Source organism: Merops nubicus, unplaced genomic scaffold (genome assembly GCF_000691845.1).
Source record: "Merops nubicus isolate BGI_N331 unplaced genomic scaffold, ASM69184v1 scaffold2319, whole genome shotgun sequence".
NCBI classification, from domain to species: Eukaryota; Metazoa; Chordata; class Aves; order Coraciiformes; family Meropidae; genus Merops; species Merops nubicus.
In genome coordinates, this window is record NW_008632825.1 from 1 (window position 1) to 27,108 (window position 27,108).

The 27,108-nt window shown below is 43.1% G+C and overlaps 1 protein-coding gene across 1 annotated transcript; it reads left to right on the top strand.

Annotated features, from left to right (window-relative positions):
* Positions 1 to 1,225: 1,225 nt before the first annotated feature.
* On the top strand, positions 1,226 to 12,563 carry MUC13 (mucin 13, cell surface associated; the record flags this gene model as incomplete). Its single annotated transcript, XM_008948003.1, has 9 exons — positions 1,226 to 1,342; positions 2,254 to 2,360; positions 3,994 to 4,052; positions 5,223 to 5,362; positions 6,626 to 6,748; positions 7,934 to 8,042; positions 9,099 to 9,136; positions 11,229 to 11,316; positions 12,311 to 12,563. Coding segments are annotated over 9 exons (1,034 nt in total), but the record flags the coding sequence as incomplete, so codon positions are not given.
* Between the last annotated feature and the right edge of the window lie 14,545 nt (positions 12,564 to 27,108).

The following is a 27,108-nucleotide window of genomic DNA, read 5'->3' on the forward strand; positions in this document are numbered from 1 at the left end:
GCACGGGCTGGGAGGGAGCTGGGTCTCTCACCAGCCTGGGGCTTATTGCCAGGGGACTGGGCACCACTGATAGGTCCATGCCAGGAATCTTCCATACCTCACCGCATCCTCTCTGATAGTAATCTTTTCCAGGGTAGACATGTAATGTCACAGAGTTTTTTTCAGGGCTGACCTAGAATTCTCTGACTATCCGCTACTCTTCTGTTCTGTTCCAGAAGTGCAGTGTTGGGGGGTGATTTCAGAAGCATTTTTTTTTTCTGCCCACGGTGGTGTCTTGATAAAAGAACTTGGCTTTAGTCTGATCTCCAGAAACACAGCACATGGCGATGAGCTTTCTAGCTTTTGAAACTTCATTAAATATTTACATTTCTTCTTTTTGAAGGCTAAGAGAGAAATACTCTAGTTTTCCCGATTGCACAGAAAATCTTTCTCTCATTGATGAAATCATACCTATGGAATTAAGGGAAGGAAACCAGACAGAGTTAAAAAGCACAGTTTGGTGACTTGGAAAAGTATTGTGTTTAGTAACCTATATATATTGTATTTTGAAAGATAACTTCTAACTGATTATAAACTAGTAAGTTATGTACGGATATGAAATATATGCTATAAAATTCTTACAGAATTTATATTTAGAACAAGTATAACTGTGATTGCTGTAGTCAAAGACCACACCCTGTAAGAAAAGACAACTGGTGACAGCTGTAAGCCCTGCAATAAATTCCCTAGCAGCATACTCTGATACGTACTGAGGTTTGTAGGCTGGGATGTTTAACTTGGGAGCCTTCATTTTGTTCATGTGTCTGCAGTGAATGTCCCTACCGTGACACCATATTATGTAAGGCCAGCACATACCAGCACAGTATTAGAGACACAGAGGCTTTTGTAGTCTGCCTTTTTCTAACTTTGTCACTGATTTTGGCCAGCCTCACTGTATATTTTTGTTCATTTTGGTTTTAGTTGTGTTAAGTAGAGTGAAACTGTGAATGCTAAGTATAACAAATAATGAATTTTAGCCTTACTCTATGTTGTCACTGTGATACCCTGTTGGATTGTGCAGCTCCATGTACTCTTTAACTCCATCTATCCCCTATAAAACATACCTGGTAGATTCCTTCAGTAGATATATATATGAACTATTAAATATATGCACTACTTTATACATGAATTGACCATAGCAATTTCATAGAAATGCTGATATCGATATCTTCCATCTTTCTATCAGGGAACTATTGTGATAGAGACACTTGTGGAGAAGTGGCTAGATGTGTTCAACTATTCAGCAATTATACCTGCCTGTGCCACTATGGATACTACTATAACAACAAGAATTGTCTCAGAGGTGAGTTGCAGAAGGGAAATCTATATTTTTAGTTGCTTAACAGGTAAGTAATCAGGTGAATTTGTCTTCCTATATCCCCTGTTCTCTTGTTATAACTGAGAACATAATCAGACTGGGCAAGTGAGTGCAGAATAATGACTAGCTTTTCAGATGGTCACTGTTATGATGACCTAGCTTGTTATCTCACAAAACAGTAATGGCCAAAGAGGTTAATGTGCTAAGAAAAGCAGGGGAACTCTCTGCCAGGGGTCCTGGAGACTAAATTTTTTAAAAAGCAGGAAAAAAATGCATGTGTAAACCTAACATAATATTAGTGGCCAGGATTTAAAAAGGCTTAAACCCATGAAGACCTCTGAACAACCAGCTTGGTTTTCCCTATTGCTGAACACTCACCAGCCCTGTTGAGATGCATCTCTGAGATGCTGCTGAAGGCCAAGCACGTGCAGCTTCTTATTTAAGTGTCAGCAAGCAGGATTCTCAAATTTACTTGTGAGCCTAAAGACTCTGAATTGCTTTCTCAGATACAGTGAACCACATTAGCTGCTTTGTGGCTGTAGACTTGGAGACATTGATATAGGTATTTTCTCACTAAATGCTCCAAGGCCTCAGCTGGAGTGCTTTGTTAGCTTCAGGCCATGCTTACAGTTTAATGTTTTTATGTTTCACAGTCTAGCCAGTTTGGTTGAGGCCAGGATCCTGCCTGCTTCCCAGTTAGCCAGAGTACATCCCCCATTGTGGCTAACTGATTGAGCAAATATTTGTCCCCTGATGATTCCTCTAGCATATGAAATATAGCACTGCTTGATTTCTGTGTTTTGTTTCCTCATCTCTGAAGGCTGGAGAACTCCAATGTGAAACCTGACTTACTTAATTGCTTTCTAATTAATTGATATTCTCTCTTCTCATTCCAGGGAAAGTATTCCCAGGGGTCATCACACTGAAAGAAACTTACGGAGATGATGTTGAAATTGTAAATACCATGGAGTATGAAGAGGTGTTCCAAAACATAACAAACTTTGTAAGTGACAATGGTTTTTTTTTTTTTTTTTTTTTTTTTCTGTATATTTACTGCTATCGTCAGTGTCCTGCAGACAGAGGGGATACACTCTGCCTTCAGTGGGGTACCTAGAAGAGTTTCACCTGACAAATCTACTCCTTTCAAAGAATGCTTCACACGTGTTTAGACCTGTTCAAAAAAGACTTGATTTCTGCCCTCAGATGAGTATCTGCATGACTCTTGCTGAAGTAATATACCTGAAATAAGTAATATCTGCATTTTAGCACTGCTTCTATTCTGGGAAGTTCTCACATAAATTGCTTTGCCTCTTTTACCATTCCCTCTCCAGAAACCATGGAGCTGAGCAAAGTTTTTCAACTCACTTAGTTTCTGATCTCCACTGTTTGCTGCGTGCTCAGTAATACTCAGTGTTATGAGTAAAAATGAACAATTTTTTTTTTTTAAGAAAGTTGACATTTCCACACTGCACAAACTTCAGAATGGCTGTCCAGCTGTGTCCAAATACCTAAATATTAAGCCTCTTCCATAAGCATACCAGTATGAGTATTTTAATGCTATTAGTGGATATTACACATTTTGCATGTTCTAGGACTATAGATAGAATCTGGCTGTGGATTTCCTGGAGAAATAAGATGAACTGTTTAATTTATACTGCCATGTTGAAACAAGTGGATTTGCTTATGTTGTTTTCTGGAAGCAAGAAAGAAGAGGTATTCAAATCTACCAGACAGCTGATCAAAAAATATTCACTAAATATTAATCAGAATACATAAAAAATTATTATCAACTTCTTAATGTTATTATATCTCTTCCTATGAATGTTTTATCAGAAAGCAATGAAAAATTGTCTCTCCAGAATGTTAAAAACTATTTTCCTCAATTTTTTGTCTAACATTTTTTCATGTTTTGGCTACAGAAGAGCATGACTTGACACATTAGAATAGATATGTATGCTAAAGTGAGAATAGCATAGAAAATAATTTCTATTTTATTACAAAGAAGGATGGTTTATCTTTTATTTCAGTTGACTTAGACATCTTATCCTTTTATCATGGTGCCTCCTGTTTGTGTGGCAGCTGGAGGCAGCTGCTTCCAGCAGTTGCTTCCAGCAGTTGTTCCCTGCTTCACACAGGATGAGGGAGAGCAGTGACTTTTCTATTGATCTGACCCCCAGTGCTTACATCAGTGCTGTGATTCTCCCTGAAAATCAACCTCTGACAATCCCACTTCACTGCATCTTAGAGGCACACGCCATCTGTAAGGATGCCTGCTCCTCCCCGTTCCCTCTACTTGCACACAGGCTGGTACTGCAGAGATGCCCTTCTAAGCATTGGGTCTCCAGGGGGTTGCTGTAGCTACCCAGCCAGCCAACCCTACTGCACTGCCTTACACTCATTCAGCTTAGGTCTCTTCATCCTTCCACTGCTTTCCCATACTCCCTGTTCTACAGCCCTACCCCACTGCTTCTCTTCTGCAATACTTTGCATAGTGGATATGACAGATCATCATGCTTTATTTCTGCCCGTGACAGTGTGTTCTGGACTAAAGCTTTACAGCTGGAGCCTCAGAACTTCATGGCATTTTGGTCTATGTTTCTGCTTGCCTTTAACTCCAATTAATTTATCTTTTGTAGTTTGAGTCTGTCTTCAGCAATTACACAGACTTCAAAGAGACTGTCATCATGAAAGTTCAGTAAGTTTGCCAGTTTGGTTTTTGCATGGTACATGCTTCCCACACACCCCCTTTTAATCTGTTTCCCATGGAGTACTCAGTTCAAGAAAGGTTATGGAATGAGTTCAGATTGGTATACCTCCTGCTAAAGAAGCTCATTCTTTTCACATTTTTAAACTTTCTGGGATGCTAGTCCCATTTTTACCCCATGGATTTACAATATGTCTATGAAGTGGACTGTCTGAGACAGCTCCATAGTGTCTATGAACAGGTCCAGCTTGGAGTTCCAGTTTAATTAAAGAAACGCCATTGTTACAGAAGGCAACTGCATCTCACTGTGCATCTGCTCGTTTCTTCTGATGGAAGGCTGAGCAAAGATGTCATTGAATGGGCTGTGGTGATGCTAGCTGTGGGCATAGGCCCTTTGCTGATCTAGGTAGACATTGATTAGGCAAACTGTTGTTCTAGCAAAGTTGCGAGGACAGTAACTTCCAGCAGAGCAGCTGTGACAAACACATGGGGCACAGTAATATCTTAAGGCACTACAACAATTTAAATACTTAAATGTATTTGTGTGCATATCTCAGCAGCCTGAAGTTCAGCTGAAGAGCAGGGTAGTCACACCTGTTCTCCACCTCACCCCAGGGACTTTCCTGTCCAGCTGAACCCAACCCCACCAGCATGCAGTTAGCAAGATATCTCTATGTTGCAAACAAAACCTTCTGAATTCATTGTGGTCATTCCCTGGATTATCCTCACCGTGCTCCAGGGTGGGTTCTCCATGTCATGCGTGGATGATATCACAGGCTGAAGTGAGAGTGTAAAAGTTAAGGTCTAGCAGACTGAGGTCCTCCACACTGCAGCTGGCTCCAGGTTAGCCCAGTAAAAAAATACTAATTGCATGCCAGCAGCACACAGAGGAGTGATGTTGTTACCATTAAATCCAACAGCCTTTGCTTACCAGCTACCTGTTTATACTTGGGTCTACTGGAAAGATGGCCATTAATGTCTTCCTAAACAAAACTTAATCTCATTTTCGGATGTCCTAGCAGCTACCTGCGTTGTAGGATGAAAAACACTCGGGGAGAGAGGGAGGTCTGGCAGAAAAAAACCTTCTCTAGTCTTTGCATCTAGATTGCTATCCATATGGATTATGTGAGACTTTAAAATGATGCTATCTGTACTTTTCAGACTTCAAAAAAGCAGAGCTTCTTCAGTGGATATAACAGTGATAAACCTGTTTACGGAGAACTCAACTGTAGAGAATGAAACAGTTACTCATGTAATAAATAATGCAACACAACGTTTCCCAGATGTCTATAGTTACAGAGGTATGTAATTCCTTACTGTGGAAGCAGAGAATCAGCAGAAACAAAGGTTCCTATGGTCAAAGCTGGTTAGAAGATTTCTGTGTGCAGCAAAGCCCATTGAAGAATAAGCATTTTGATTTTAAGGAGCTGAATGTTCAATCTTAAGGAATTTTGGCAACTCAGCCATTCAGTGCTAGGCTTTTTTTTTTTTTTTTTTTGTCTTATTAAAGCTTTCTACGTCCTGTGTAAAGAAGAGAAAGAAAATACATATTCCAAAGTAAACAATGGCATATTGATTTAAACCTGTTTTAAACAAATTTTAAACAAAGTATACACGGATATATACTGTGCTTCTGATAATAAGCCCATATTTAATTGTCAAAATAGGATGAAACTCTGTTTAGACTTCTTCCATAATTAACCATGGTAGTTGAAATCAGGCCTCACTGATTAGCTACTGAGATAAGTGATTCATTGGTCTAAACCAGTAAAGTCTTGTGTTACTAGAAGTGCAAGACTTGGAGAATGATTTTCTAAATAAAATATGGATTTTTTAATATGCTTCTATTTTGAAATCAGCTTTTGCAAGAGGTGTAGCTAATAATTAAAGAAGACCATGGTCTCTGAAGATGACTGTATCCACCTTAGCCATGACATTCCTTTTGCACTGGTTCTAAACATGAGGGTGAAATAGAGAAAACCTCAAAGCTTACAAAGCACCAGTGCAATCCTGTCCCTCCACTGCAAGTCACCCATTAAGGTTTCTAAACCATTCCCACCACTGGACATGGATCTAAACAGCAACATGCTGGGCAAATAACATACTAATATTTCTCATGAAGTGAGCTACATGCCCATAAATATGTCTGTGCCAAACTGTGTGAGACCTGGGCCTCATAGTTCAGTTGTAGAAAAAACTCAGGGACTAGTGCTGGAGTTTTTCTATAATTTTTTTAAGGTGAGTCAGAAAGTCACTGTTTGGAATATGAACTTAAAATTTCCCTCTTCGTGGATGAGGGGGCAGGAAGGTTTGGAGGCAGTTATAGGAGGCTGAGAAACAGGTCAGCAGATATGATGGAAATAATAACTGGTGAAGAGCAAGGGCAAAGAAAGGGCTAGTCCAAATGCCTGCAGTATTAATGTCCTATAAAAAGGACTTAAAAGGGTTTTTTTTTCCAGAATTGCTAAATAATTGATCTATGATTTACTGAACAGGTACACTGTTTTCTATGAAATGATATTATTAGCACTCAGGTTTGCCTCCTGACTGTTTCTCTTTTAAAGGTGAAACCCATTGTGATAGTTTTTGTGATAAAGAAACCACAAAATGCGAAGAAAAGGAGTTTCCAAAATGTGAATGCAGAAGCGGTTTCTCAAAGACAGAGTGGGATGATCGTTCCTGTTCAGGTAAGAATCTCGCTGCTTTATCTGTTCAGGAAAGGCTGATCTAGTTATTCCCTGTCTCTGTTCCTTTTTGAAGAGGGTACTCTGCAAGTATGCTGACCTCTAAAAATCAGGGAATCTGTACCCTATTAATAAAGCCATAGAAACACATTCTCACATTTCACTTCAAATGCATCTGTAATTCTATTCCAGTAGAATAAACTACTAAAGCCTAAGAAAATTATCACTGGAACTACTGAGTGGGCAACTCTTTAAATGCCTTGTTAAATCTCATTAAGAACTAGAACCTAAATGGGTAAAGGAGGGAACAGTTTGAATGCTATATTCACAGCCTTCTCTACTAAGATATCTTTTGGGAATAAATTCTTCATGTTACCTGGAGGCAACTAGGAAGGTGCTGACAGAGCTGGAAGTCTCATGATGCACTGTAATGATCTGTTAAAGCTCTGTGCCTTGTTGATAGTATTAGGATTCCATTACCCGTGTTTAGACAGGTTTTTGTGGGAAGAATGATTTGTATGATGTTTAGGAACTGTTAGTTTTCAGGGGTTTATTGGATTGCTAGTTTTGTATCTTTTAATGACTAATCTTTATGTTTCTAGCTACCCTCCACAGCCTGAGATGTGCCTTATTTTCTTCTTATAAAAACTAAAATTTTCATACTTCAGAAAAGAAGTCTAAGATACAAGATTTTTTAAGAAAAACATCGAATATGGCAAACACTTCTGATAAAATCATAAAAGTTAGCTACGATAAAGGCCAGTGAGAGGCAAACCGGTTTAGGCCCTTACAGCCCCTAACCTGTCCAAATCTGCTCCAGTTTTAAATCCATTTCAATACAAATCATCTGCTGTGAGATCAAGCTGCAGGTCAGTGCTTGTGTCTTGTAAGATGCACCCTAGCCAGATTTCCACCGTGATGAAGCTGGCTGGTTTTAAACAAAGATGGATTATTTTTAATTTTGTGCTTTGTATTTCCGTTTCTGACCTCCAAACGTATAGCCCTAAATAAGGCATTCTGGTGCTTTGGAGCATAACGAAGTTGTGTGTGTTTACAGTGCATTTCAACAACAACAACAACAACAAAACAACAAACAAGCAAAAAAAAAAGGAGGGGTATTTTCTCCAATGTTGATTGTTTGTGGGCTAAGTTCTATCCATTCTGTATTTTTTCTCTCTGAAAATACAGACTGTGCAAACTGTTCTGCAGTAGAAAACAAGAACTGTGTAAAAGAAAATGGGATTCCAAGATGCAAATGCATGATTAACTTCAAAAATAAGGATGGAAAATGTGTAGCGTGAGTACTCAGCTTTTTCTTGCGTTCTTGTGTTCTAGGCAAAGATAGGGAAGAAGAACACGTAACACGAGGTCACCCTCGATCTAGAAGAACAGGCTGCAGCTATGTGAATCAGAGAGGTGCTGAAGGTGGTTAGCAGGTGGACACATTCCCAGGGTGTCACAAGTTATAACATTTTAGCCACTTGGCATTAGCTGTTGTTCTGCATTCATAGCACCTCAGAGGAAAGTCAAGGTCATCTGTGAGTCAGTGAAGAGGATACACTACCTCATGCTTATTTTGCGGGTTGCCCACATAAACATAAACTATTCCTTCAGAGTAATTGCACCATGGAAACTGGCATGCTGAAGAGTTTAGTAAGCAACAGGCATTTGAGCAAGACTTGCCTCAAATCCCTGGAAAGTTTCCACTGATATCAGTGGGGACTCTGTTTCCTGATAACTTTCAGCCCTATGTTATTTTGTCTTGGTTTTCTCTCTGTGGGCATTTTTGTCAGCTCAGGATGATAACAGAGCAGTGTTCTTTGCTCGTGAAGTGGAGTGAGTGACTGGTTGTGCCCCACTCTTATGGATAAGCAGAGGGACCTTACTCCCCATATCCACTAATTCAGCATTTTGTGTGGTTATTGCTGCTGCACACAGAACACTTTTTACCATAAAGTCAATATATTTTAATTACAAGAAACTAGTATGGGAAGGAGATAAAGATATGCCAGTCCTTATAAACCTTATATTGAAGCTTTTGATAAAGACAGTGGGAGAAATTCCAAGTGTCTCAGAGGTGTAAGACTTATTTCTTTGGAGACATTAGGCCCCTTAAACATTTTTCAGGCTAAAACCCTGAAATTTTAAGTGGACAGCTTGCAACTCATTCTGAAAATCTTGGATTGTTTCATTCTAACAGTGAAACTAAAGAATTTAATCTTAAGATAGCATTAAAGAGGAAACCTATAACCACATTAAATAGCTGATAAAAGGTGGAAATATACTACTGTTTTGTGATCATCTGCTTAATCTTATTTTCTTTCTTATCTTTCCTCTTTTTTCTCACATGTAGTTGTCCCGTGGGCTACTCTGGGGATGACTGCAATAACAGTAAGTACAAGAATCTCTGACTTTTAATTATGGAAAAACATAATTTTTAAGCACAGAAAAATATCTGTTAATGTTTAATCTGCCTGAGATAAAAAAAAATAACAAGTAGTAACCTTTAGGAGTGCCACAATCCTGTACTAATAGCAGGATAATGTTAGGGGAAAAAAAAAAGAGTGAAATTCCACTGTTGCCTGGCATGAAAAGTCCTTCTTGTAACTCACATTCAGACAGATTCAGCAGCATTTTCTCTAATGACCTCTGCATTAAGCCCAGGAGTTTTAAGTCAAGCAGAGGTTATTTGACAGAAAAGCATTAAGTCCTCAGCTAAATACATGAATGCTGAACTCAGTTCCACTAACTGATTTGTTTCTCCTGTAATTAATCAATCCTTCTATTAAAACATTAGTGGATTGCTCTCATTTGAAATGTTTCTGCTTTAATATCCAACCACTGGTTCTTGTTTGTGCTTTACCTTGCAAGCACTGCATTGTATCTGGTACCCTGTACCAGTGAAGAGATGATGGCCCTAACTGTGTTATCCCATAATTGTAATCATCTGGACAAGCTAACCAGATGGGCCTTCCAAATATTTTTCCCTTTTCTGAGTCAGTTTTGCAGCTGTTCGCTGCACCTTATCCAGTTTGCACCATCACAGAGTTTAGGAGAGGACGTTCTTCATGCCTTCTAGTGTTTGCATGTGCCTAAACTCAGAACATCTAATACAGTCAAAGGCAGGCTGAAAATCAAATAGTTATGGTTCTTCACTTCTCACAACTGCTTTGGCTTTATTTTAGTAAAATCTATATCCTCATGTGTCCCTTTAGAGTCTCACACTACTGCATTCTTAAACTTACACATTTAACGTGTCTGTGTCAAGTATTTTTTTCTGGTTTTGCCTAAAAGTTTTGGAGATTGACCAATGGTAGTTGTAGTGCAGCACAGTGAATCTTGTCAGGTGTAAATGTTTGGTAGGAAGGATATTTTTCATCATATGAAACATTTTTCTAGAGAAAGTTTTGGGAATTTTGAGGCTGTTTTCATTTAAAATAAAGAGAAAATGCTAAATCGGCACAAAATCAATACATTATGAATTTAAACACGAATTTGGGACCTGCTAATCATAGACTCCATTAATATCCTCATCTTTTCCATATGGCTTTTGCTGGGTACTGATGTAAAAAGTTTGCTGAGCAATAGCCAGGAACACTTTACATGTGTTTGGCATAATATTCTTTTGAGAAATCATATTCCTTTTTGTCTTGATGTATGCTCCTGGGATTCAATGTGCTGGGCTGTTCTGCTGGCAGTGGCACTCTTTGTTGTTTCATGTTGTGTGTCTCCAGTACAGGCATTTGGTGTATTAAATGGCAAACACATAAATCCAGACTAGGACCTTCAAGTAGGTACAACCAGTAAGGATGGGTAGCTCAAGAGACACAGTCTTCACATCCTTATCTTGAAATTATGCCCTGAAGGACACAATAGGTTTGTTTTTCCTTACCACGACTATGCAGAGCTAAGACTAGGTTTTAGTGGCAATTCCATTCTCAGCTGAAGAAAGATAGAATCCATGTCTTCTTCCATTAGTCATGCTGGTTCTGCAGCAAGATCAGTAAAAACATAATTTCCTTGACCAACATTTTTTCACACATGGGATATTTATGCAGTGTTCATAGTGCCGTATGATAGATACCTCAAATCAGTGTGCTTTATGTGCCTAGAGCATGGAAAGAGCCTATGTGACACCTAACTACATGTTTTAGCAGCAATACTAGCTTAAGCAACCCCTACATGTTCCTAGTTGTTCCTGTCCCTCAGCTGTAACTCTGTGAAGCCATTCAGTGCATGGGATTAGAAATCTGAGTGAAGATCAAAATAGCCATCTAGAAGAGACACTCTTTAATACAGTTCAGTTCCTTAATTTATGTCTTTCTGTGTCCATAAACAGTCGCACAGAGACAGCACCAGGAGCCTGGGAATGAATAACATCTTCCTTCCTTCCTGCTTGCCTTCCTGCCTTCCTTCCATATTTACCATGAGTTTTCAATCAGTATTTCTTGTTTGTTTTGTGGTGGTGGGGTTTTTTTTCCAGATAGTGAACTCATCCTTATAATAGTGGGTACAGTGTTTGGAGCCATTATCCTGTGTTTAGTGATAGCAGTCTCCGTTGTTGCAGTAAGGTAAGATTGCTCCTTACAATTGAATAGAAGCTGCATTTCTGCATATTTATAGACAAATAATCAGAAATTTAGCGAGGGGCCAGGCTGTGAGTGTGGTTGCATGCCTAGTGAGGCAGACAAGTTCATTTAAGTCATGTAGCCATTAGAATTTGGCTTTGCCTGTCTGCTCTTCCCAGAAGTATTTATTCTGTTCCTGTGATTCAACTATGAAAGCTTCAGCCAAGTCTTCAAAATACACATCTGACCCATTAACCCTAACCCTGCCCTAGCCAGTACTGATATGGTATCTGGATGAGAGAAGCTGAGATTGACCCTCATGCCTGACATGCTCCTTTCAGCTCAGTACAGGTGGCATTTCCAGCCAAGCATCTCGTTAAAGCTTGCTATTCCTGGTGTACTGGAAAATTCCCAATTTCAGTTGCACCTCCTCACTTCTCTCTACAGAATAAACATAGAAACACTCAAGCAGCTCCTCTGCCTTTGCTCTTTGCACAGCCCAGGTAAAGATGCCTACAAGACCAGGCACAGCAGGGGCACAAGCTGGTGCTGAGTGCATGTGAGATATAGGGACTTCTGATCACAGAAAACTCAAACACATTGTTTGAGCGTCCAGGTGTAGCTGTAGGCACAAGGATAACTTTTCCTAACAGGGCCTAATGAATACCTCATTTCTTTCTCTGAATGGTCAGTTAGAGCTAGTGGTGATTAAGGAAACTCCTTCAGTCTAGGAACTAGCTGAAAGAGGCCAAAGTCCTCCTTTCTCTCTCTCAGCAATGTAGCCCCATCTGTGATAAGAGATGCCAAACTTTGTACTCTATCACTGATAACAAGGTTTTTGCAATAGGTATACTAGAAAAATCTGTTGCATGTTTCAGAATTGGACTAAACATTCAAAATAAGGTGAGAGTGGACAACTCAGTAAGCTGGACTTAATAAGTAAGGCACACTAAAAAAATCTTTCAAAACCTCCTTTGTTCTTTCATTTCCCCTGAAGAGCCAAACACAAACAAGATCCAGAGAAGAAGAGCCTGATAAAATCAAGATATTCCAACTCAAATCCCTCTGATGATAGACAGACCACAATATTCCCCAGAGTCCAGACCACTTCTGGCCACGTAAACACAGGATATCAGCCAAATAACCCATATGAGATGCGTTCTGCACATAGAGATTGTTATCCTGAAAGGGATTATGATGATCTGGTAAGTGTTTCACACAGGCCTTCTGGAATTGTGTTCCTGAAGTGAAGTGTTGTGGGCTACAGACATTGCTAGAATCTAAACTCCACTCTGTCCAGTCTCCCTTGATCTAGAAGGGCAAAGTACTATAAAGTCAACCAAACAACTGTAGCTGCAGCTGAAAAAATTGCCCTCAATACAGAGATCAGCACTTGTCTTATGAAGACCTTAATAAAGCCCCAGTAGTAATCCTTCAGCCACAGGAGGAAAATATGAAAAGCAAGTGTCAAAGCAATCGTTCAGCTGCCCAGTGGTCTGCTGTGCTGTAGGACATTGGTCTGCACTGACAGAACCCATCCCTCAGCACTGAGCACACACATGAGAGTCACGGGCTCTTACCCTCTGTGCCTCTTTTAAGGCAGCTGTAGTGTCGGTAGGTGCTGCAGTGGCACTTGCCAGCTGCAGCCTCACGCAAGATCCCCAGTCAGCCTGAGCTGGCAGTGGTGTCCTGCCACCTGCCCTGCCACTGCCCACGGCAGCCTGGGAGGGCCTCTGCAGCTGCCCGAGGGCCTGAGCAGTGCTGGGATGGGATGGGATCTGCCTGCTGGTCCTGCACCCATCCAGTCAATAGGAAGCACGTTGTGCATTCAAACCTCGTTTAAATGGCATTTTAGCTCCACCTCTGTGGTGCAAGAAACTACCCGTTTAGTGAAGAAAATCTCTTTAATTGTAATACATTTATGTGTTTTGCAGAATTGAGGCCTAAACCATGACAGAAGCAACACCTGGTGTTTAAAAATAAAACAAAACAAAACCAACAAAAAACCAAACCAGACCAACCTTGCTTTTAAAAAGCTACCAGTTAAAGAGAAGAAAAACATCTATTTAGTTAGTTGATTGATCAGACTCACATGGATTGCCTCTTTTCTAACTTTCCAAGTGTTTCAGCTTGTCAGTGATGAAAATCTGCCTGTTTGGTTTTCTTTGAGGGCTGGTGTGTCACAGAGGGAGAGGGCTATCCCCTGCAGCGTGCTACATGCTAAGCTATTCTGAGGAAGGGTTTTCTGACCCATAGCTACACTTTATTCCTTTTCTTTTCTTGTCCAAATTCTCTATAGTATGAAGTATCACGGGAGCCTGAGGGCTTTAGGATGCAGAGGAGGTACTAAGTGACCAGAGCAGTAGAAGGATGGATGACCACCACAACAATGGGTCAGACCAAATCATTTCACAGCCTCTCACCAGTGCAGTTACTTCAGCAGAGAAGACAATAATGTTCATAACTCCAGATCCTCTGAAGATTTTTTAAAGGAACACCCCTGCTTGAAAGAGATCATGGCCAACTCTCTGAAGTATGGGGAAGATAAAGCAAAGGGTGGGGAGAAGAAGAGGACTTCTTTTTAAAGGATTTCTTTAGACTTCTCTCAGGAGACCTGTACATTAGCAAAAGAGCAAGTTTAGACAAGATACCAGGATTTTAACCCTGCTGGTTTTCAGTTCTTCTGGAAGATGGTCCAGGCAACACTTGTGATGCTGAAAACTGTAAGCACCCAGAGCTTTGCCTGTATTTGTGCTCACTCCATTTCAGCTACAGGCAGCCTGCATGGCTTTGGGCAGTTTGAAACTGTTTTCATGAGAACCCAGCCTGTTTCTCTTTACTATATCAGATACAGTCTTTTCCTCCTCCTCAACCCCCCAGTACTGCCTATCTGAAAACATTCTGTTCAGTTCTCTGCTGATGTGTTGTGTGAGGCAACGGTACTTGTCTGACCTTTTACACACCCTTTCTTCCGAACACAATGACAAGAAACAATAACTTCAGACAAACACTATTGTTCTCCTTCTTGCACAGCTACATTGATTTTACATTCTCAGCTCCTGTGGATAAACGTTACTTTTTTTTTTCTTTTTTTTCTATTGGACTCTTTACATTTTCAATTAATGATCTTAAGGTATTCTTTCCTTTTTCATCTTACATACATTCAATAAATCTGTCTGTAAAAGAATCCACATTTTACTGTACTTCACTGAGTGTGTATTATCTATTGACTAGCATTAACATTTTCTTAGATATATAAAACATATATATGCACAAATATGTACATATATTTATAGCTTAACTTCATGTGAAGCATCACTTAATTCCATGTTATATTTTGTGTTTTGGGTTTTATATATGCAGATTCACTTTTCCTATTAAAGATTCTTGTTTCTCAATACCAAGGCTGTCCTATGTTGCTGCTCAGTGGTGTTAAGTGTTTTTCTCTGCAACTCTGGAGACTATTTTATGTTAAGACCTGTGCAGAGTTTAAACACAAGTGTGCACAGACTGGCTGCATCAGCACCCTGCTTTCACTCAGAGGTGAAAATATTATGAAATCTTAATAATCTGATCAGAAATATTATGAAATCTTAAGGAAGCTAAGACATTTATTGTTGTAGGGCTGGCACAAATTTTCTGTGATCAGTTCTGGTGGGAATTGAGTAGTTATTACAGCTGGGTCTCCTTTGAAAATGCTGGACAAGCTGCTCTCTGCGATGGCATCTATGTGCATACAGGTCTGTTAATGTCATACAGCTTAAAAAGGAAGTGTCTTTCAGCTTAAACAACAAGTTTGGGGGCCATTTGTAGAGCATGCTGTATGTGGCTGTAAGGGTTACCAGAATGTGCATGCAGACTCCTTGTTCTAGTGCTCCTGGTAGTCAAAACCAGCTCCCATTCCCCAGCTGTGTGATTGAAAACTGGGAACTAAACAGTCCTGATCATGTGGCTTCTCTAGCAAAACCAGGTAGCCCCAGCTCAGCTTTCTCTGAACTGCCTGAAATGAGCTGTAGTTCAGAAGTAGCCTGGTGAGAAAAGGTGCAATTTTCTCTATGTTGTTTCCCTGGGTTTTTGTTGTTTCTTTCTTCCCGTTGACTCCTGTCCCCTTTGCTGCTGTCACCTGGCTGCACAATGCCTGCTGTTGGCAGGTGTCTGTAGGAGGCCAGGTCCTGGTGGCCTTAGCCGCCCTCCACTGGCTGTGTGTATCTCAGCATGCATAAGGTGATTTTTACTCCACTCAAGCAGGGCTAGCTGGATTTAGCTGTTCATGATACTTTATTCAAAGAATGGTAGAGATTTGGTCTTATTTTCTTGACCTCTCATCTGAGAATACTCACCGGTGAGGAGTGAAGCACGGCACGGTGGCTGCCCTTAGCACAAGAAAGGCTCCATCCCTCCTCCAGCTAGGAAAGCCCTACAAGGCGACCAGCTCCCCTCCCCGGCAGTGCCATTAATGCATGGCCCCCCACACCTGCTGCCCCTTCGTTTCCTCTGAGCCCTGTATGTCTCCACTGTTCCCCAGATGAAGGAGAAGCTCCCTGCTTCTAATCCCTATGCTAATCCCATGGCAAAAAGTCATGAAGCTCAGTGTAGGTTTCTACTTTGTTCAGCCAGCTGCTTGGGTACCGTGTCCTCCATGCCACTGTATGGCAGACTGAAACTTGGGTTGTGTGAGTCTAATAAAAACATTACTCTATAGCAGGAGCAGGGAGGATATCGTGCCCCTGTACTCAGCACTGGTGAGGTCACAGCTGGAGTACTGTGTTCAGTTTTGGGCATCACAGTGTAAGAAAGTCTTTGAGGTGCTGGAACGGGTCCAGAGAAGGGCAACAAAGCTGGTGAAGGGTCTGAGGAACATGTCTTATGAGAAGTGTCTGAGGGAACTGGGGTGGTTTTGTCTGGAGAAGGGGAGGCTGAGAGGAGACCTTATTGCTCTTTACAACTACCTGAAAGGAGGTTGTAGTGAGGTGGATGTTGGTCTCTTTTCCCAGGTTACTAGTAACAGGACAAGAAGAAATGGCCTCAAGTTGTGCCAGGGGAATTTTACATTGGATATTAGGAAGAATTTCTTTCCTGAAAGAGTGGTGAGGCACTGGAACGGGCTGCCCAGGGAGGTGGTGGAGTCATCATCCCTGGAGGTGTTAAAAAAAACGTGTAGATACGGCACTTGGGGACATGGTTTAAAAGTCATGGTAGTGTTGGGTGATGGTTAGACTTGATCTTAGAAGTCTTCTCCAGCCTTAATGATTCTATGATTCTATATCAAAAGTAACAGCCCATACATCGTGGGCTTTCATTGAGGTAAACTGCCTGGTTCCATCAGCTTAGTGCAGACGATCCTTAAAATACATGTAACAGTAGCCTGCTAGAGAGAGGCATGACAAAGCCTTTTAAGTGTTATCTTATTCTTTTGCAAAGCAATAGCGGTTGGAAACACAGATGAAAGCTCAACAATAAACGAAACTGTAAAGCAGTAAAACTTTACTGAGGGTGTGATATCTAGACATTTGCCGTCACTGATAATAAAGCAGCAAAAAATAGTCAGGTGTTTGTGTCATTCAGCTGCAGAGAAGTTTTCATTGCTGTAGGTCAAAGCTAATTTCTACAACTGCAGCCTGTTCTCATTTAGCTTGTGCTGGGGAGGGGCTATCAGCTACTGCTGTAAGGATACTACTCTTTAGCTTTTCAAAGGCTGCTATGGCTGTTTTATCTGGACTGGAAGTCTCTACTGAAAGGGCAAACTCTCAGAGATATCGCTTCTGTTTGGCTATTAATAAAGTGTGATTCTATTGTGAAATACGATCATGGAAAATAGCTCCTTGTGTTTTTTATGACTGCTGCCACTTTGCTCATGCTTGGTTTCAGCTCCCTATCTTTGAAAATCCAGCTGGGTATGGGAAAGGGAGATGAGTGTGACCCTCACCCACTGGTGTGAGAGAAGACAAGCCTGCAGGCAGGATGAAAGGCTTCAGGGAACTTCCACAACTCATTTCACATCCTGGGATCTCCTAACAATCATCTCCCTTGAGATACAGAGTGTCCTGATGGCATGTAACCCGCTGAGGACATGGGATGATGGTGCCACTCAATCAGCCACCTACTTCTGTCCTGACCAAATATTACACTAGAGAGATTGTTTGGCAAATCTGCACTAAAAGGGTGTACTAAGAAATGCTAAACGTGTTGAGGACAGAGGTTTGCATGGTTAAAACACATGCTTGTATGGGGGTATAGCAATGGCTTAAGTCCCATGCCATTCTTCATTTATCTGGAGACACCTGAGGATGTTTAAGCAATTTGGGGTGGTAGGGGAGGGTGTGGTGCCACAGATGGCTCTGGGGTAAGAGCCTGGGTCTGAGCAGCTGCCTTAAAGGAGCTGTCACATGGTAATGTGATGGGAAAAGGATGGGCTTGATCAGACCTGATGGATCTTGTGCTGTTTATGTTGCTTAGACCTGAAACCAGCCTCAAATATGAGATATTTGAGGCTCCCATCGTTCAGACTTGCATGTGAAAGGCAGAACCTTTCAGGAGTGAATGCAGGAAGCATTTTGCTTTTTTCTGGTTACTTGCTGGTGAAAACCACTCCTTGTTTCCTTCATGAGACTGGTTTTACATGGATCCTGCACGTGATGTGCCAGGCTGGAGGCACAAACAAGTAAGAGCAAGCAATGAAGGTAAGATGTCACTGCAGACACAAGGGCTCGACTTTTCACTCCCTGTGTACTTCCTTTGACTTTGATGGTGTGTGGTTTTTCAAGGTGAACAATAATGCTCCTTCCAATGGGGAACAGAGGTAAGAGAAAAGGAGTCTCTTCCCTAGCAAGAAGGGCTCCTCTCCTCGCCAGGAACAACTTCCCTAACAGAAACTGCCTGTATGGAGACCTTTGAGGGAAACTCAGATGAGGGCTGAAGGGATTCAGGCAGATGCCCTGGTGAACATAATTTTCCCCATCTGGTTTTGAGGAGAACACAAGGCTCAGGAAGGTGACTGGACCATGGCACAACCCAGGGACAGGATCCTGGGTTCATCAGCTTGGGGCCACAAACCACAGAAAGCACTAGCACCATCTAACATTGCCTCATTCATCTGCTACTCTTGTAAGAGGAGGACTGCTGCTTGTCAAGTTTGGCAACTCCAAAGTCATAAGTTATTTTTCCTCTGCTTCCTACTTTTAACTTTTTTTTTTTTTTTAGCCTAGTAATGCTCCCTGTTTCAAAGCTTTGCATGTGGTGTTTGAGGATGGAGCAGCTTTGCTTCTTAAGGGTTCCCAGGAAGATTGAATTGACCTCTTTTAGGTTTTGGGGTGAGAGCTGAGGATACTATTTTTTGCAGTAACTAGTAAAAAAAAAAAAAAACCCCAAAAACCAAACCAAAAAAAAAAACCACAAAAAAATCCAAACTCAAAGCCCAAAGTGGTTTAAGAACAGGGAAATGCATAAAACATGTAAAATAAGGTCAGGGAAAGACATAAGGCTAAAAATAAGAATCCATAAATTGCCTTACAAAGGGTGCTTTAGCTGCTGTTAAAAGGCTCTTTAAATATATCAAAGCCACAAAGGCAGATAGGAAATTGGTGGGAATGCTTATGACAAGGGTATAAAAGGGGCAGGTGGGGATGACGAAGATGTAGCAGAGAAGCTTGGTGATATCTCTGTGGCTTTTTTTTACAGCTGGAGCTGCTGGGGAGCTTCCTGCATCTCTCGCACCCTGAGCAGATCAGCTGGAGGAGCCAGAGCAATTGGAATTAAAAGGGGAACATGGAGTACAGAGGTAATGAGTAAAAGAAGTGAAGTCACGAGGTAGCAGGAGCTATAAGGTCAAATAGATGGTGTTATTAGCAGTTGTTAATAAATGACCAGGGGACCTGAAGGAGCTGTGCAGCTACACAGTACAGGAGGCTGCAGTTCCCAGCCATGTTCCCAGGCACAGCCAGCCCCATCACCCCTCACAGGCTCACCCAGAAGTGCCAAGACATCATTGATAGGTCTCTGAAGTCATTAACCTAGGGTGACAGCCAAACACCCACCAGAATTTGGGAGCAGACTAAGCTAAAGGAGGTCAGTGTAAAGCAGACAGGAAAAAAAAAATACTTTGTAGGTGCAGATAGTGAATGTGATGTCACAGGGGTTTCTGGATACTGTATCTGCAAGATCAGAAAAAAATTGGGAAACTTAAGGATGCAAATGCAGGACAGAGATGTACCATCTAACAAGAGGTTTAGAAAGTGGGAGTGCTAGAGGATGGGGCTGTAAATGGAGCCAGGCTCCCAAGATCTCCCCTCCTGTTACTTCCCCTGGGGCTCGATGGACAACCTGGGCCAGAGGCACATTTCTCACTTTCTGAACTCATTACCCTGCTTTATTCAACAGCATCATGGGCTGAAAGGTGGTGCCTGGGGTTCGTCTGCATAGTGTGTCTCATGTGTCCTCATTATGCCCAGGCTGTTCATAAACTGTGGAGAGCCAGGGTAAGGTGTTTTACAGCAGGTTCTTTACTGTTTATGTAAAAACAGCCTCATAAAAGAAATAAGGGGAAAATTTTTGAAAGGCAGATAATTTGAAAAATGCAAAATGCTTCCTCCTTTCAGGCTCGAAAGGTGCTGCCTTTGACATGCAAGCTCCAAAGAGTAACCTCTGGAGAGCAAAGTCTGTTCCTCTCCTCTCCAGGAAAAGCAAAGCAACGGCTCCCACCCTCCCTCTCCTGGTGGAAATAAAACGGTCTGCGAAGGAGCTTTTGGTGGGCATCTATGGCAACGGAGCATTTTCTTCCTTTTTTTTTTGTGTGTGTTCTGAAACACTAATACCTCTGGTATCACCCTGAAGGACATTTGTTCCAGCTGGTTTCTCTGTTTGGTCATTGACTTGGCTGTCAGTTTTCTGAAGTGACATTAACAGCTTCCCAGAGCAACACTGGCCATGTCTCGGTGGGGTGGGCAGGGCGAGGGAAGCTCTTGGCCCTCCTGAGGTGGTTCCCCCGGACCCTCCGGTGTCCTTGCTGCCTGCCCCGTGTCCACTGACATGAGCCTGATTAAACATTAGGGAGTCTCTGCCTCTCCTTTACTCACAGATAGGCAGGTGTAGCTGGGGAAAGAAAGCCTGATGCATAAATAAGACTTTGGAAAAAAGGCTTTCTCTGAAGTCTTTTATCTGTAGAGGTCCTTTTATGGGGTAAATCGGCCAAAAAAAAATTAACAAATGGTTTGTGTCTGGAACAATCAATGAATTCAAGAGGTTATTATGGTGCTAAGGTGCTTATTTCCCTCTCAAGTAGAGGAACGTTTAAATTGGTGGGAATCAGGGATCAAGTCCAGGCAGGTATTTTGGTGCCTAACTTGTGCTGACATTAATGGGAATAAGGGTCCCTGGGGAGGAATTGTGGACCTGGGCCTATATATCCTTCTTTTAAATGAAACAGAGCTTGTGTTGTACATGTGTAACCGTATGTTATTCTGTTAAAAGCAAGGTCTTTCCTTGCAGACTTTTCAAAATTTTGCAACTGTTTTGTCCTTCCAAGGTCAGTGTGAGCAGATTCTGCAGCAAGCTCATGCTGGGCAGAACCCGTTTGCCAGAAAAACAGGAGGGAAAAAAAAAAAAAAACAAACAAAAAACAAACCAACAAAAACACCACCAAACCCCCACACAACAACAACAACAAAAAAAAAAAAACAAAAACAAAAACAAACAAACAAAAAAAAACACCAAAACAGCGTTCAAGGATTTATTTCAGATAGTCATTTAATAGTCAGCTGTCAACTGAGATTTGAAAGAGGTGCATGGGGCATCAGGAGGTTCAAACCACACAGATCCAGGGTGAATTTCTTGGAAAGATGTCTGTACCTCTGACACACTCTGTTCCTGGGCTCTTGGGACCTGGGCTTTTATTCCATTCAGCTGGAATTTTGCCAGAGATGTTTTGAGTGGAGCCAAACCTAGCTGACTTTACCTGCTGACATTAAATCTCATTCAATGATGCTTCCCCCATGTGCAGGTCTACAAAGGGAATCTCTTTGGGCTTTCCATTTATGAGAAACCCTTTGTTAGATGTGCCCAGTAAGTCCTCCCGCCTTTTGAGACTCTCCAGGAGTACTAACCAAGATGGGTCCGGTTTATCTGAGGCAAGATGTGAGGGAAGAGAGAATATTTCTTAACACACCATGCAAGGCGGTAGGGACAGGTCTTGAGGCTACCAAACGTTCCTCCCGCTCCCTCTTCTCTGCGGTTTGTCAGCCCCTGGCCACAAGATGGAGCTGGCTCTTTGCAGTTGCAGAAGCCACACGCAAGGCAAAACCTTTTAATGAGCACGTTTTAGTTGGAGCTAAACATTAACAGCAACCACAGATAGGTTTCCAGTAAGCTGCTAATTTTTAGCCCTCTCCTCTGTCACAGCCTTGTGCACCTCCGTGCCCATCCTTTTGTTGGACACTCATTAACTCTGGGCATCGGGGCATATTTTTCAGGGTGGCTCATGGCTGGAGACATCCATCACCCATTTCAGTTTAGCATGTCAGTGAGTCCCTCCTGAAAACAGCCACTCGGGCAGCCAAGTGCCCTCGAGCCTGCTCTAGGAGCTCTAGAGCCACCAAAACTTGTCCATGTTTGGTCTGGCTCTGTCATCACTAATGGGCTCAAGTTTATGCACCTTAGAGGCATGAGAAAAATCTTCCCTGTGTACCTCCCTGGCTTTCCAGCCCAGCAGCTCCAGTCATGGACTTGCACAGAGGTATTTATCCTGAACCTTGCCTTTTTTTCATGTAGGGGAGGGACACAACTTGGCAAGATGACTTTAGGTGCCACTCTCTGCTTCCCAGCTGTATTGCAATGCATCTGCTCAGCAGCACTTCTCAGCAGCTACTACTCAAGAGTGGTAGCGTTGCTCTTGAGCAGATGAGAACAGAGATTAGTCCTCAGATGGTAAACTTCCAGATATTTTTATGTCTATTTTTATAGCAGACAGCAGCAATGTGAACTGTCTTTAGCCAGAGGATAGCACATACTGTATAAGAAAGGATGAAATCTGTGATTGTAATTTTTTGGCATAGAGTAGTTGCTTATTACGACAAGGATTTTGTGTGAATTGGAATTTCTTTTGTAGCTTACATGGAAGAAGCAGGAGACAAACTTTCTTCCATGGCTGTGCAAACCCCGGCAGCCAGACCTGTGGGCTGGATTGGCAGGGATGCAGCATGGGGACAGCAAAGCCACATGGTGCCTGCAGCATGTGCCTCTGTACCCCCACTTTCCAGTGTGGTGCATCCAGGAGGACCTAGCAAACAGCACGATGAGGAACTGGAAAGGAAGAGAAAGAGTTTTCCTAATACAAGAACTGTTTGTAACATGGTGGACCTCGCCAAGGTTCAAATAAGTTTGCCTTTTATTTTATACCCCTGATGCTACACCTCAGCTTGACCCTAGCTCCCCCAAATCTCCATTTTATTAAAACCATAAATCAGCCCAGTTTGATCATCATCTAGGTTCCAGTTTTGCCCATCTTTTATTGTGTGGAGAGATGCTTGGACCAAAGGACTGGGGGACATTCAGGACCTGCTGTGTGCTGATGGTGCCTGAGGCCAGGCTGCATCTGGTTTCCTCTTCCAGCCATCACCAGCTTCACTGTGACTTCTGGAAATGGTAATCTTAGCTGTCTTAAGTGGTCTTTCTGGCACACTAGAGAACTGTGCCGGAGATCCTATGCCTCCTGAACTTACTGCAGATATGGTGGCTGAATTAAGTTATTTCTGGGAATGAGGTTTTAATGAGTTATATTCTGTTGGAAGATGTCTCTGTGTGCCCTAAACTTATGCTGCAGAGCCTGGAAGTGGGAGAAAGTCAGAGAAATCCCAGGATTGTACTCCAGGATCAAGGCAATGTTTTGTGAAACATTAAGGCACAGGTGGAGTGTCACCCTGAAAAAGGCTGGGGCCTTGGGACAGGCATTTTGCTTGGATGGGGGCAGAAAGAGAAGTCATTGCTGAAAATCTGGAACCACTTCAGTGCCATGGCAGACACCTAGATGTGACTCAAATGCCTTTATCCACCTTTCCTGCCACAAGGAAGGCACTACAATGAAAACCTATCTTTAAAACACCCAAAGTATCTCTGATAAAGCATTTTATTTGCTTTGACTGATAATAAGAGCCAAAGAACTGATTTACTATTGCATCACTTGCAAATGCATGCCTAGGTCAGATACACTGGGTTTATGTCCTACTTTGGCTGTAGTTTTAAAATGCAGGTGATAAGAAAACAAGCACAAAGATCAGGCCTTTCCAGCCTGGGGTTTTTCCTCTTACTGTTCTGGCAGAACTATGCAGTGATACTCAAAACCCATGTTCAATGGCATTTATGGCACCTAAATACTTGAAGGAACCTGAAGGATCTCAGTTCCATGGCTTAAGTGATCCTCAAGAGTGTCATTTGGTAGACAGGAGAAATGGTGGTTGAGAAAGAAAAGACACAAGCAGCTGTGACAGATGTTCCTGGATATCAAGAATGATTTTGTCACAGGTCATCCTTTCAGAATCTCCATGCGATAGAGCCTTTCTTTGGGTTCCCGTTCCAGCATCATGGTCTTATCTCAAACTCATCTTCTACTCTTTTGCATGATCCCTTTGTCCTTAACCTTGTTAACACAAGGGCACTAAAAGCTTTTTTTTCAGTCCCTTAAGTAGCACAAGGGATTCTCAGAAGGAAGACGAAGTACGTATCTAGTTTTGTACATGGAGGCAGCCTTCCTTTCAGGTGTCTACTGCCACTCCTCCAGAAAAGCAGGCAGCACACATCACTGACAAGCAGGAAGGATTTATACAAACACCCTCTCTGAGCACCTCATTTCAGGCCACACTCTGCTGATGCATCATTTCTTGGTCCATGGCTGACCTCAGAGACATAAGGCTGCCTGCTCTCTCCAGATGTGGGTTCATTCCCCACATTCAGCCACCACAAAGTCCCCCTCTTGAGGCTACAGCTGCTCACTTGCCATTAGTGCAATTACAGCCCCTTTTGAGGCCGCGTGCCGGGGCGAGGGCGTGGGGCTGGCTCTGGAGCAGGGCACTGGCACCGGGCCTGCTGGGGAAGCCGTGGCCTTTCCTCCCCTGCAGCCCTGCTGGGTCTGTCCCTGGAGAACCCTGAGCCCACAGCACGGTCTGTGGGTCAATGGTGATGTACTGGGGTGAGATACATGACCTGTGAATCTGTGGGACCCTCACAGGGGTTTGGATTGAAAAATACTGTGATAAGGGTAGATGGCCGATAGTAGATGTTGAGCACTGACAACAGTCCACTGCTCTAAAGATGCGCAGTAGCAGCTCCTGACCTTCTCCCTTCTCTTAGGGATTTCTGGTGGAGGCTGTGGGGTGAGGTCAGCCTGGGTACGGCAGGTACCCACAGAGAACAAGGGCAGGTGCTCGACCTCGGCTGAGCCCTACTAAATATAACTGGTGGCTGGTGAGCTCCTGTGCCTCACCTGACTCCTGTCCCGTGGCAGTGCGTTCCTGCTGGTCATCGTCCGCTTCCTCAAACCCTCTTCTCTGCTGCTTGAGATGCAACAGCTCAGTCTCACAAGGTGGTTTTCCCTCTGTATAGTTTCTTCCTCCCATGTCCCTGCTTTTCCGTTCTCTCTGGCTCATTCACAACTTGCCCCTGTGCATCTGCTCCTTCCCCCCAGCACTCCCTGGGTGGCATGGCAGGACACAGGGACGAGGAATGAGAGCTGAGGATTACCTTGTTCCCATAACCAGGGTGATAAATCTCTCTCACAGAATTCTCTCTGTGAATGTTCTTTGTACCTGTGGTTGTGTCTTGGGGTACTTGGGTGTGGCCAGAAGATCTGAGAAGGGACTTCTAGGTCTGTGTGAGGTTTCTCTGGGCATTAAGGCTCCTGTCAGGTACTTTAGCTCATGCAAATACAGGATCTGCATTTCATTTTCTTTCTTTTCACAAAAATATTAAAAAAAGACCACAGAGGAACAACCTGCTTTGAAGTCCCCACACACCATGTCTTGCATTCCCAGGTGAGTTAAAACATGGGCAGTATTAATTTTATTAATAAAGGGTGATGGCATGCACCTTATTGTGCTGTTTGGATAAGAAGGAGAGCTGATGGTGTCCCTTATCCCACGCACAGCTGACAGCTCAAGGGCAGCATGTAGGTCACACCTGGCCCATGCACCACGTTCCTACCATGGCAGTGGTTTTGCTGAGGCATTTAGTAATATTTTTGCAGTAGTTGGGTGCAGTATGGTTGTGATACTCCTATATTCACACCAGGAGTTGCTCTGGTGTAGCAGCACCAGGATGGTTAAAATGTTACAACTCTCGTTAGGTGGGAATTTCTTAAGGCAACAAATAGTCACTTTAAGCCCAAACCTGGTATCTCCCAGGGCCATGGAGAGGCTGAGAGAAATCAGCAAGGTTTATGAAAGTAGCAATGGAAATCAGAGTAAACAAGGGGAATTTTGGTAGGTGGTGTTAGAGTTAACCCCATCTTTGAGAACAGCAATGCAACTTACTGGACTGGGGGCATGTGTTTTAAGCAAACTCGGATGGTGATATCTGGTAGATGTTACACTGTAGTGGCATGAAGGTCTGCAGGCCACGGGAAGTTAACTGTTGCTGTACATTGCCTTTAAAATCAGTGATCAGCTCTACGGTTGACTTATGATTTCTTTTAAAAATGGAAGCAAGCAGAAAGGTCCTCAGGAACTCAAGCACCATCTTAAACCCGCTGTTTCCCTTAGACCTGGAGTGTTGATGTCCCGTGGCAGCAGGGCCAGGCAGTTGGTGTGCAGATAGTGCCAAAAAGCTGTCGGGCAGGGCAGCACTGCCTGGATGCCTTTGTTTAGGGCCCCTGAACGGACAGACGCAGTTTGTTTCCACGGAGAAACCCTGAAGCAGGAACATACCACATAGGAGCAGCCGCTGACCCGTGGGGAAATGAGTGCAAGCCCTGCTGAGAGCCAGGAGAGGTGGGTGCCTGCTACTTGTGTGCCTGTGGGTAGACCCACATGTGTCCGTGTGTACATGTGTCTGTGCACATCTGCCTGTAGATATGTGTCCGAGTGTACCCATCTGTGTGTGTCTGAGATAAGGTGTGTGCACATGTGTGTGCAGCTCTGCAGGTATGTGGGCATAGGTGGGTGGGTGTTTGCATGAAGTGTGCACGCATGTACATGCATGTACGTCCTACATGACCTGTTGGAGTGGGTCCAGAGGAGGGCCACTAAGATGACTGAAGGGCCGGAACACCCCTCCCACAAAGAAAGGCTGAGAGAGTTTGGGCTGTTCAGCCTGGAGAAGAGAAGGATCTGGGGAGACCTTAGTGCAGCCTTTCAATAATTAAGGGGGGCCTGTAAGGAAGATGGGGAGGGACTCTTTGTCGGGGAGTGTAGTGATAGGACAAGGGGTGGTGGTTTTAAACTGAAAGAGGGTAGACTCAGACTAGATACAAGGAAGAAATTTTTTACATTGAGGGTTGTGAGGCACTGGTGGAGGTTGCCCAGAGAGGAGGTCGATGCCTCATCCCTGGCAACATTCCAGGTCAGGTTGGACTGGGCTCTGAGCAACCTGCTCTAGTTGCAGATATCCCTGGTCCCTGCAGTGGGGTTGGAGATGACCTGTAAAGCTCCCTTCCAACCCAAACCGCTGCGTGATCCCAGGCTTCTAGGACCATAGAGATGTGCTGTGGTCACGGACGAGCGGCTGTGCACGTACACGTGGGCTCGTGTGCAGATGCAGCCCGCGTGTGTCCCCGTGTCCCCCCATGTCCCCGCGCACCCGCGCGTGTGCGTGGGC